The following is an 11,227-nucleotide window of genomic DNA, read 5'->3' on the forward strand; positions in this document are numbered from 1 at the left end:
TCCGGAAAAGCCAAAAATAACACATAAAGCAAAATGAAAACAAAAGCAGCCTCTTTTTTTTTTGCCACGGTTGCAATCTCAGAAGAGAACCAGCTTCCAAATCATACCTAAGCTCTACCAGAACTCGGAATTAAAGCCACTAATTTCTCATAATTGCCCCTGAAAATCTCTAGATTTAGTTTTGATTTTTTCTTGTTCCATTTTTCTCGCAGAGGGGAGGGCAGCAGCAGTGTGTCTCCAGCTCCACCAGACTAGCATCAGCTCTCCCTCTCTCTAGTCCTCTATTTCTCGCTTTCTCTCTCCAGTCCTCTGTTCTTCCACTTCGCTCTGCCCCCCGTAGCTAGCAGGCGCACGTTATCGGATTCGGGCGCTCGTGGGGCGAGATCCGGGCCGCCGCTGCAGCCGCGCGCGATCTCGTCGCCGCGGGAGCTGCATTGCGGCGGCTCGCCGCCTTTCCGGCGTTTCTTGGGGGGCGATTCCGGCGGAGTGGGGAGCAGGTATTGCCCCGGGATCCATCCATCAGATCCGACCTCGCCGGCGTCGGTGGCAGTGGTGGCAGCGGCGCCATGGAGCCCGACGCGCCGCTCGACTTCGCGCTCTTCCAGCTCTCCCCCGGCCGCTCCAGGTGAGGAAGCAGTGAACTAACTAGAAGGGAGAAAATCTCGGATTTTCGTGCGGTTTTCATGGGCTGCCGTTGGGTGTCTTCGCAGGTGCGAGCTGGTGGTTTCGGGCAATGGGCGGACGGAGAAGATCGCGTCCGGGTCGGTGAAGCCGTTCGTGGCGCACCTGCGCGCGGCGGAGGAGCAGGCGGCGGCCCAGCCGCCGCAGCCGGCCATCCGGCTGCAGCTGGAGCGGCGTGCAGCGTGGTTCAGCAAGGGCACCCTCGAGAGGTTTTTTCACTCATGCCTTTATGCGGCTGTAGTGTCGAAGGATTAGCTTCTGATAGGTTCGTTTGTGCTTGAAGGTTTGTGCGCTTCGTGAGCACGCCGGAGGTGCTGGAGGTGGCGAATACATTCGACGCCGAAATGTCGCAGCTCGAAGGGGCTAGGAGGATTTATGCAGCACAGGGAGTACGTGCCAACTGCCAAGCATTGCATTTCTTTCAGCTGTTCTAGTGCGTTCAGGTTGCGTGTTTTATAGCAAAGCATTTGTCTAAAATTGGCAGTATCTTATGCAGGTTGCTGGAGGTGCTACCTCGGGTGCTGCTGGTATGTCCTAAATTTTCATGTCTGTCCAGTGTTCATATTTCATATGGTTCATTAACACTGACACTCTCATCATGATAAATTGAGTCCATCTTAACTGGGGTTACTCAACGGGCTACTCGTGATAAAATCCAAGAGCAAGAAAAGGAAGTTCTTCGGCAACTGGATAGGCTTGCATGAAATTGGAACTTGGAAGGAACTCTTGATTAATGCTAGAACATTGATGTCACTGTACCTAATTACCTATATTACCCGTCACATAACATATTAGCACTGACCTCGATTAATAAGCTAATGTAATAAATCCGTTTATACCTTAGGAAATTAATGTACAACATAGTTTGTTCCACGCATTGTCTGAGAATTGTTTTAATGTAGCATCATTACAGTCATGCAGTATGTGATGCTTCTTAATTCTATAATTTATGTAATCCCTTGTCATGATTTTTGTCAGCTGAAGCCTCGGCAGCAGCTGCAGACATTACAAAGTAAGCTCATCTCAATTGAGTTCATTTCCTTCTCCTTCGCCAAATGAACTTGGTTTAATTTAATTGAACATGATCCACATCTAGTTTGTACTTCTTGATGTCAAATAGATCAATAGAGATATGAAACACATTAACTACAGTTAATGCTAGGTCTTGCACATTATACGATTCCTACTTGTATACTTCATGTCTTTCGTTGGTGTTTCCTACCATGCCAGCTGTTTTTTTCGCCTCTAAGTAAGATTTGGAGTGCAGATGCTTGTGGCATGTGTATGAGAATAACTGTATGGCATCAATTTCTTTATCTGTATGAATATTGGACTTGTTCTGTTGTTTATGTCTCATGGACCTTTCATGTACATATTCCCGTGATCCTTTTTTAGGAGCTTTGAGTGAAGCAAACCATCCATCCTTTAATTGGTCTGTGGTTCTGATGCAATGATTAGTTGTTAGTGGAGTTAGTACTTTGACGGAATGTTACAGACTAGAGCTCGGGCTATCCTTTTTAACTAACACATTTGTCCGTGTGCATAAAAGACTCAATGTTCTTTGTTGAACTAGTATAATTGGTGTGCAGTCATGCATCAATTCAATGTAAGATAAGTTTTGGTGGACAAGACATATTACTTGAATGTATTATTCATTGTTTGAAGGCTGTGTTGTGGTATCAACTAATTTACAGTTTCAACACCTTTGATGCAAGCTGAAATATCTTAACCATCCATAACTTATTCCCTGGATATTTTGAGCAGGAAGGAACTTCTTCGAGCGATTGATGTCCGTATAAGTGCACTTAAGCAAGATCTTGTCACGTCCTGTGCGCGGGCATCATCTGCAGGGTTCAACCATGATAGTGTCTCTGAGCTTCTCCTTTTTGCAGACCACTTTGGTGCCAACCGGCTGAGGTATGCTAGAAACTTATCGACAAGCTCATAATTCAATCATAGCCAGTCTTATATGGATATTATTTTGCTGGTCAGTATTATGTAGTTCAATTAGATTACATTTTCATTTTGGATAGGAAACAGCCTGCAACTGTAAAGACAAAATTTATTGCTGCTTTTATTATCTCATGCTAAATACTAGAGGCTGTAATTTCTAGAAACTGTAGAACTTAATAAGTTTAGAAAATACTGGAAACACCCTGAAGTTTAAACTGGAAAGTGGGGAAAAGTTTGCTTGAGAAGGTTCTTTTAGGAGTTAGGAGGAGGTTCATGTCAAATTGGAATATGCTGACAAGTTCAGCTTTGCAAATCTTGAATCTCTACATGTTCCCCATTTTGTTACCATGTTGTGGTTGCCATGATCGCATTGAGTTCTTTTAAGCGCCAGGGGAGGGAAATCTCGGTTCCTTTCTCATTAAAATGAAATTAATAGCATTGAGTTATCTTCTATCCCTGCCGTTCCTTCTTTTTTGTTCCTTTGTTTCCTTTATTGATGAATGATGATGAGATACATTTAACAACATAAACTTGTTATATCCAGCGAAGCATGCAACAAATACATGTCACTTTGCCAGCGCCGTCCAGATATCAATCCTCAGCATGCACCGCCTGCAGCTTCATCACACTGGAAGAGCTTTGAAGATGGGAATCTTCGTGGCTCCTGCAGTTCAGACATGTCTATAGATGAACCACAGGCTGATAATGGTGGATCCAGCAACAAATCTATAAGTGGTGGTGGTGACCTGCATATTGACAAATTAAGCAACAGCCAACATTCAGTAGATGCTCCATCGGAACATGTCACTGAACAGCACTCTAAGCTAACCATCCAGCAGGCAGTAGATAAACAAGAAAAGGAAACCGATGCTCCTCCTGCTCCTGCTAAAGAGCTCTCAAGGCGTTTGAGTGTGCAAGACAGGATAAGCATGTTTGAGAATAAACAGAAGGAGCAAACTTCAACTTCTGGTAACAGCAACTCTGCAGGTACCGTTAAGGTGGTTCCAGTGAAAGGCGAGCACCGCAGGGTGCCTTCTATTGCGTCCATGGACAAGTTGGTAAGGAGGTGGAGCAGTGTCAGTGACATGAGTATTGATCTAAGCAACAACGATAGCAGTGGCTTCAATGATAAAAGTGAAAATGGAACTCCTGCTGGGACCCCAACATCTGCCAACATGGAGGCCAATTCGAAAGTAAGAGCTGACAAGGATGCTAGTGGGGTGAAGCATCCAGTCACATCTCAGTCTTGGTCATGTCAAAAGGATGGTGACATACCCAAGGACGACTCTACCACTACAAATACCTGCTCATCCTCAACTTTTAATGCTACCTCTCCATCCTCCTTATCAGCCATCGGTACCGAGCCTCCTAACAAACAGACTAGATCTTGTTCGGAAGGTGATATGGCTATAACCTCCAGCACTGATAGTGAGTTATCATTCGAGAAGGAGGGAGTTAATCAAGGACAAGGCAGCATGAGGATGTCAGAGCACGTTGCTTCAGATGTTCCCACTCGGACCCGGCTAAAAACATCTCCAAGGTCAGCTCAGGAAGCCTTGCCAAAACATCACAATACTTTAACTAGCCCATCGTCAGAGGAGAATGTCCAGATGATAGATAAGGAAATCGCTTCTGTTCCATATGAAGTACCAGTTACAACTGAACGGGTTGGGCAAAAAGATAATAGAGGTTCCCGTCTCCGTTCAAAAGAGATACATGCTGAAGCAGATTCGGTCGGAAGGAGGGATCGATCCTCTCGAACAGTTGGGAAGATGTCAAGTGGTGTTGATCCCAAACCGAGATCCACATCCAGTTCCCGTAATAATTTTAGGGGTTCATCTGGTAGGGATGAAGCTTCTTCTACAGAAACTGAAGTCCATGATGTTAGCTTGCAGCGGAAAAGTGTTCAACGGAAGGTAGAGGATGCACGGAGAAAGGTTGCAGTTGGATCTGAACTGCTACCTCCATCAGATAAATCTGGTCGCCGGGGAATAAATTTGAGCCGACAATCATCTAATGCTGAACAGGAATTGAGTCTGCATGAAGTAAAAGTTAAATCAGTAAATGATGGAAATGTTGTGCCCTTGAGGCCGGCAAAGGGGAATCAAGATCGTCATGATGAGCTGCAAATGAAGGCTAATGAGCTGGAGAAACTATTTGCTGCACACATGCTAACCACCTCTCGAAGAGGGAAGCCTACAGATGCACAGGTTGAAGACACACCTAGCGCAAGTGAGTTAAAGCCTACACAGGTTCTTCCAGAGAAAATTTATACCAAGCAAACCGTGGAGAGAGTGCCTAACAACTTTGACACCAATGAGCTTCTGAAGATGGCGGACAACGAAGGGTATAACGATAGCACACCAGAAAAACTTGGCATTCTTAGCTTAGAAGAGTCAAGAGGAAAGTTCTATGATCAATATACGCAGAAGAGGGATGCAAAACTAAAGGAGGATTGGAAACTGCAGAAAGAACAGAAGGAAGCAATATTAAAGGCAATGCATGAAAGCCTAGAACGGAGCAAGGCTGAGATGCGAGCTAAATTCTCTCGGTCTGGAGATGTTTCCGACTCAACAAATGTTTCTCGTTGTGCTCAGAAGGTTCCTCCTTTGCAATCAGTTATACGGAATAAGGATCAGGTATTAAATTCTACATGCAGTAGTGTACGTTTTTCAACAGAAATTAAGAGTTTCCAGAAATCTGGTATTTTTTACGAAGTACTAAAGAAAATTCAGTAAGTATAGATTTGGAATGTTACAAAGACACATGCATCACTTGAACCCTATAACACCATACAATCATGTAGCATGTTACAATTATGCACTATTGTGGATTTTGCTTGTTGATAGTTTGTCATTGTCTCATTTTCCAGTGGGTAGATCCTTTCTTGGTAGAAGAAGAAACGAATAGTGACTACCTATCCGGTGATGGTTCTTCCAGGAGTGCTGATTCCAGGAAGCATTCTTCAAAGAAAGTTGCTTACACTCAGACATCAATTACTCATGTCCATGTCCATAAACATTCGTCAAGAACTGTAACCTCTGGTTATGCAAATCGCAGGAATCCACCAGAAAATCCTCTTGCACAGTCGGTCCCTAATTTCTCTGACTTCAGAAAAGAAAATACAAAGCCATCAGCCGGTCTTAGCAGAGTTAGTGCAAGAGCGCAACCGAAAAGTTTTTCCCGCAGTAAGAGCATAATTGAAGAGTCGAAGAGTATTTTGGATAAAGACCAATCAAGGGGGTCACAGTCTATGAGGAAAAACTTGAATGCTAGTGAATTAAGGGACAGTTCATCAGTGGGCAATTGGGTGCCGTCAAGAAGTAACACCCATAAATCTGGCGTACCAAAGTCTTTTCTTAGTAAAGGCAATGGGGCTCACCCTGCTGTTGGTATAGCCGGATTTCGTGCACCCATGTTTGCAAATGTCTTGCAGAATGAAGACGATGATGATTTTCTAGATCAGGAAGACGATTCTCCAGATGATGCCAAAGATGAAGAATATGAGAGCATTGAAGAGAATCTTAGGGAAAGTGATTTTCCTGCTGATTCAGACAGTGAAAATCCACGACCAAGTCATGAATTTGGAAATTCAGATGACCTAGGATCCGAAAATGGCGATGTTCCTTTTCCAAGGGAAGCAACCACTGTTGGTGATACCAAGTTCAATGCCTTTGCAGAAAACATGCGTGATTTACCTGGCGAATTACCAGCCCCCTGGACCTCACACCCTCCACACCTATTCCCTTATGCAAATGATGCCTCAGATGGCGATGCTTTTGTCGATTCACCAACTGGAAGTCCATCACCATGGAATTCTCATTCGCTAGATCAGATAACAGATGCTGATGTTTCCCGGATGAGAAAAAAGTGGGGCAGTGCTCAGATGCCTTTTGTTGGTGCTAATGCATCTCAACAGCCACGCAAAGATGTTACAAAAGGGTTTAAGAAGCTGTTGAAATTTGGGAGGAAGAATAGGGGTAGTGATGGTTTAGTAAATGATTGGGTTTCTGCTTCAACCGCCTCGGAGTGTGATGATGATATGGAAGATGGCCGTGATCTAGCCATAGGATCTTCTGATGATTTCAGGAAGTCAAGAATGGGCTATCTTTCTTCATATGATGGTTTTGTTGAGAATGAGGTTTTCACTGAACAAGGTATTTTGCTTCCAGAATTCTCTACACATGCTGTTTCCAGTATCCTTGCTTGTTGGTTGGATGCTATGCTACTCAACTCATTTAGGGTACTAAGCTCATCTTCTATTGGCTATTGCATAGTGCAATAGTGTCTACTTTCCAGTAACTTTCCCATTTGCAGAGTAGAAACTACAGTAATAAGCATTCATTTTAATACACAAGTGTCTTTCATATTAAGCCCACTAGTTTACTTAAGACATTAATTTGCAGAGCAATCGCTGCGTAGCTCCATTCCAAACGCCCCTGCAAATTTCAGATTGAGGGAGGATCAACTCACTGGAAGCTCAATTAAAGGTACACAGACTGTACATATGTTTCTTATGTTAACTTACTGTTGGCGATTCTTCAAAAAAAAAAACAACTTAGTGTTGGTGGTACCTTCTCTTACTGCCATCCTCTATGCATTTCTGAGTGGTAATATTCATTAAAGCTATCTTCTCCCCAAACTTGCAGAACCGCGTTCATTCTTCTCCCTCTCAACATTCCGAAACAAAGGAAGTGATGCCAGGCTAAGGTGACCATCAAGCACCATAGGTGGATTGTATAAAATATCTTCGGAAACTAGGTACCGGTATCAAATTTTCATGGATGGTACGCGGACACTGCTAGCTTGTCATATATATACATATCCTGTATCTATGGTAATTCTTATAAGCTGCCAGTTGAGCGTTTCCACTGTTGTTGTCTGATAATTCTTTTTCTTCATTTCTTTACCTCTTGTGTAGATTTGGACTTCTAGATTTTTGCATTTTTTATTTCAATTGGGCAGAGACGTGATTATTTTTCTTGTTTTTGTGATATGATTGTATCTCCCTCCCCATTTGTTTCGTCATTCACATATATATCAAGAATCCACTTCCAGACTGCTTTTCTCGGCACAATCATTTCTCCTGTGTACATATGTTTTTACTTTTGCGCCTCTTGCTCTTGCATGAATAGTCTCCCCAAGTTCTCTTTTATGTGGAAGTTGATTCGAAATGATTGTGCACGGACTCATGCCAAAATTCTTGGATTTGAAACATGCAATGAGTTGCATTCGCTACGGAGATGGAAAGTCCCGATGGATGTTCATTTTCCTGAATTATAAACAGGACGAATGGCTTGTCAATCTGAAGGTTCCCTACATTGTTAGGTTGGATTGCTCTGTTCTTCCATGGTTTTCTATCAAAAACTTGTGAAGCAGAGTCGCAGAGACATATGCTAACTCATCATGGATGTCCAGTTCCCTGCTCAGCCAAATGACCATATCTCAGTGAAATTGTGACGGAACAGTACTCTCTCCTTTCAGTAATATATACTGTTTCTTGCTTGTTCTAAATCTTTGTCCTGAAATTTCTGCTACAGTTAGCTAAATGCATGTGTTTTGCCACAAAATTAAAATATGTATTATGCATGAGTTGTTTAAATGTTTGTCTTGTATTTTTAAATTTTATGTTAATAAGAATTCTTTCGAAAAAGTTCTTTTGAGACAACAAAAACATTTGAGTTAAACCGTTTAACCATGATCAAAAGATCCTAGTAAGCATATCTATCCACCGCATAGAATGAGTGATAATTAGGTGATTTTGTAGCAACTGAGGGAGTAATCTCGGTGGGAATGGATGACCACCAATTCCGATCTCTACAATTGTAAAGTTATTTTCTTATTAAGTTCTTACAGGATGTATACCCATGCATATGTGCATTACAAATTTACACCACACTGCGTTACAGCAGTTGTGAATTGATATACTGTGTATAATATAGCCCTCCTCTCCACACCTTCCTTGTAGTAGCATCTAGTGCAAGCCCCAACCTAGTGCTATGTAGGGCATGTAATAAACTTTGTAGATAGATAGATCATGGCATGGCATCATGGAGCATGCAATCCTGCCGCCGTCCATTCAAACCAATCGTCTGCCTCTCTCCGACTGTATTTGAACCGCACATTTGGGCTTTTGCATTGAAGCAGAGAGAAGAGCCAGTACTCAAAGGAGAAAGGGAAGAGAGGTTTCTATAGCCATACGCTGTTGCTGCTACTTGCGCTTGCACATTCGAGTTGCAATGCTGATTATATGCAAAATGTGAGCTCATCTGGCAATGGTCATAAAGACAGGGCTTTTCAAGGAGTCGGAAGGAATCGGTATATCGTTGGATTGAGATCTTGTGTAGGTTCCTCAGTGGCATGGTTCATGCTCAGTGGTCACTGTTTTTGGGACTAGGTTTTGTGATCTGCTTTTTAGATCTCTCTTCGGTCCTTGCTCCTCTTTGTAAAGATGGCAATGGTGGAGATATGAGTAATCGTACTCCATCGAGTCAAGAGTAATAAAGATGTACTGTAGATGGTTGTCATCCTTCTGGGGAGGTTTTCCTGCAATGTTAGGCTTTCGTTTCTCGGATTTCGGCCACGTCTTTGATGACGCTCGACGTAAATCCAAGAGATCTTATGCAAGCAGCATGGACTTTAGTCGTCGTCTCGATGACTTCCCGTCCGCAGATAATAACGTCAGTACGTCACGCTGGCTTCAAAATAGTGGAGCCGTAGCAGTGGCACGCCATCGACTTGTTCTGGAGTTATGGTGAAAGAAGGAAGAGAGTTCCGCAAGGAATTTGTCTTTTTTCCTATTCTTATGGAGCTACAGTATTTTCCGGATTCATGGTTCTTTTTTTTTCAGGAATGTGCATGCATGCATGTACGCCACCAAGCGCCGAGGTAGGATGTCAGGTCAATGCATGCGTGCTAATGCTATTCAAGTCCCCAAAAGATGACTCGAGGCAATTAACGCTGCCTACAGTTCCAGTCACTCTACATGACAGTGCTACGACGACACGCCTATTTATCCATAGCTCCGCTAAGGAACATGCCATGCATGCCATCTTAGCAAACTAGACATATATAGCATCCATGAGTTTGGTCAAATATACACAGAGAAATACCGATATATATGTCATGGTGATCTGAGAAAAGCTGAGCTTCAGAGCGAGCCACAGTAGAGAGCACTCGCACCAGAAACACACAGCTTAGCTTCTTCCTCTCCTCGGTTCATCCATGAGCCGTCGCGCGCCAACGCAAGAGAAGGAGGTGGAGGCTACTGGAAGGCAGGTGAGGCGGCGGCTGCACACTACGACGACGACGAGCAGGCGAAGAAGAAGCTCGGCGTTCCGGGAGAGGCTGGTGGAGCTGGACATGGCGGAGGCCCGGAGGGAGATCGCCGCCGCCCTCAGGGTCCACAGGGCGTCGTCGTCCTCCGCCGAGTCCAGGAACGGCGTAGTGCCCGGAGGCCACCAGGAGAAGATGCTGCCGCAAAATCTTCAACAGCCGCAGATGCTGCCGCCGCAGCAGCAGGCGGCATGGATGTGGCCTCCTCCTCCTCTGGTTCCTCTTCCCTCTGTGTGCTGCGATGGCGATGATAATAAATCCTTCTTCTCCGATCTCTACTCAAAGTACTGGCGCGGCGATCGCTCTCTGGGTCTGGCTCCGGTGGCGCTGCCTGCAGCCGCCGGTGGTGGCCTCCTGGACATGGACATGGACATGGAGTACCACTCCGCCTTTGGCATCCAGCTCCCGGCGCGGCCGCTGGGGCTCAACCTCAGCCTCCACGGCTTAATTGCTGGCGCCTCCTCGGTGTACAAGTACAACGACGAGGATGGCAAGAACGACATGGGCGACGGTGGCTTTGACCATCCTTTGATCCAGCTTCCGTGTGCTGCGGCTGTCTCCGGCTCAGCAGCAGCTTCCGGTGTACTCTTTGGAGGACCGCCGGCGATGGCATCAGTCCACGCGCCGTCGACAGTACCGGCGGCAGCGCGCGCGAACCCGGTGGTGCCGGAGCGCGGTGATGCCGCCTCCGCCTTGACTGGCACCGGCGTCGAGTGGGGCGGCGACACGGCCGCGTCGTCGTGGAGCATCGAGGACGGCTTCGGCGGCGAGCTGGGCGTGCAGGAGGAAGGAGGCGCCATTGCCGTGGCGGCTGATGCTAGGTGGCTGCAGTACGACGACCAAGAAGGGGTTACTGTTGCAGGGAGCGGGACGCCGGACGGTGGCCGCCGGCTGGAGACGCTTCTCGACGGCGGCGACTACTGCTGCTGGTGGCCCCAAGGGGAAGGCGACGCCGAAGACATCACCTTGCCCTGGTAAGCGATGCATGCATGGAGCCACATGGATCGAAGCATTGCTAGCTATTTACCTGTTCATCATCATCGCCTGAATGCTCAGGTATCAAATGTTGGGGCTAATGGCGTGGATCCTGTTTTTATCTTTCGCAGCATGGAGATCGGAAAGATTGAAGGATGGGACGGCGAATGGTTCGCATGATCGATGAACCCAATATTTTTCTAGGAAATACTACAAGTTACAAACCTGGGGATTCATACACAGAGACAATCAGATTCCTCTGCTGTTCTGCTCGCTGAATGTC

At 45.5% G+C, this 11,227-nt stretch overlaps 1 protein-coding gene across 2 annotated transcripts; it reads left to right on the top strand.

Annotated features, from left to right (window-relative positions):
- The first annotated feature begins 254 nt into the window (after window positions 1-254).
- LOC100830570 lies at window positions 255-7,711 on the top strand. 2 transcript variants are annotated; one of them, XM_024461644.1, is made up of 11 exons: window positions 255-625; window positions 711-890; window positions 965-1,070; window positions 1,178-1,208; window positions 1,660-1,693; window positions 2,446-2,598; window positions 3,179-5,273; window positions 5,507-5,604; window positions 5,695-6,791; window positions 7,041-7,124; window positions 7,284-7,504. In XM_024461644.1, the coding sequence occupies exons 1-11, from the start codon at window positions 567-569 to the stop codon at window positions 7,346-7,348; spliced, it is 4,002 nt and encodes a 1,333-aa protein (XP_024317412.1). In that variant the 5' UTR covers window positions 255-566; the 3' UTR covers window positions 7,349-7,504. The 2 variants fall into 2 exon arrangements, with proteins under 2 accessions (XP_024317412.1, XP_003559934.1); XM_003559886.4 differs by having other exon boundaries at window positions 257-625; window positions 5,507-6,791; window positions 7,284-7,711.
- The last annotated feature ends 3,516 nt before the right edge of the window (window positions 7,712-11,227 follow it).

The sequence above is a fragment of the Brachypodium distachyon genome, chromosome 1 (assembly GCF_000005505.3).
Source record: "Brachypodium distachyon strain Bd21 chromosome 1, Brachypodium_distachyon_v3.0, whole genome shotgun sequence".
In the NCBI taxonomy this organism is placed as follows: domain Eukaryota; kingdom Viridiplantae; phylum Streptophyta; class Magnoliopsida; order Poales; family Poaceae; genus Brachypodium; species Brachypodium distachyon.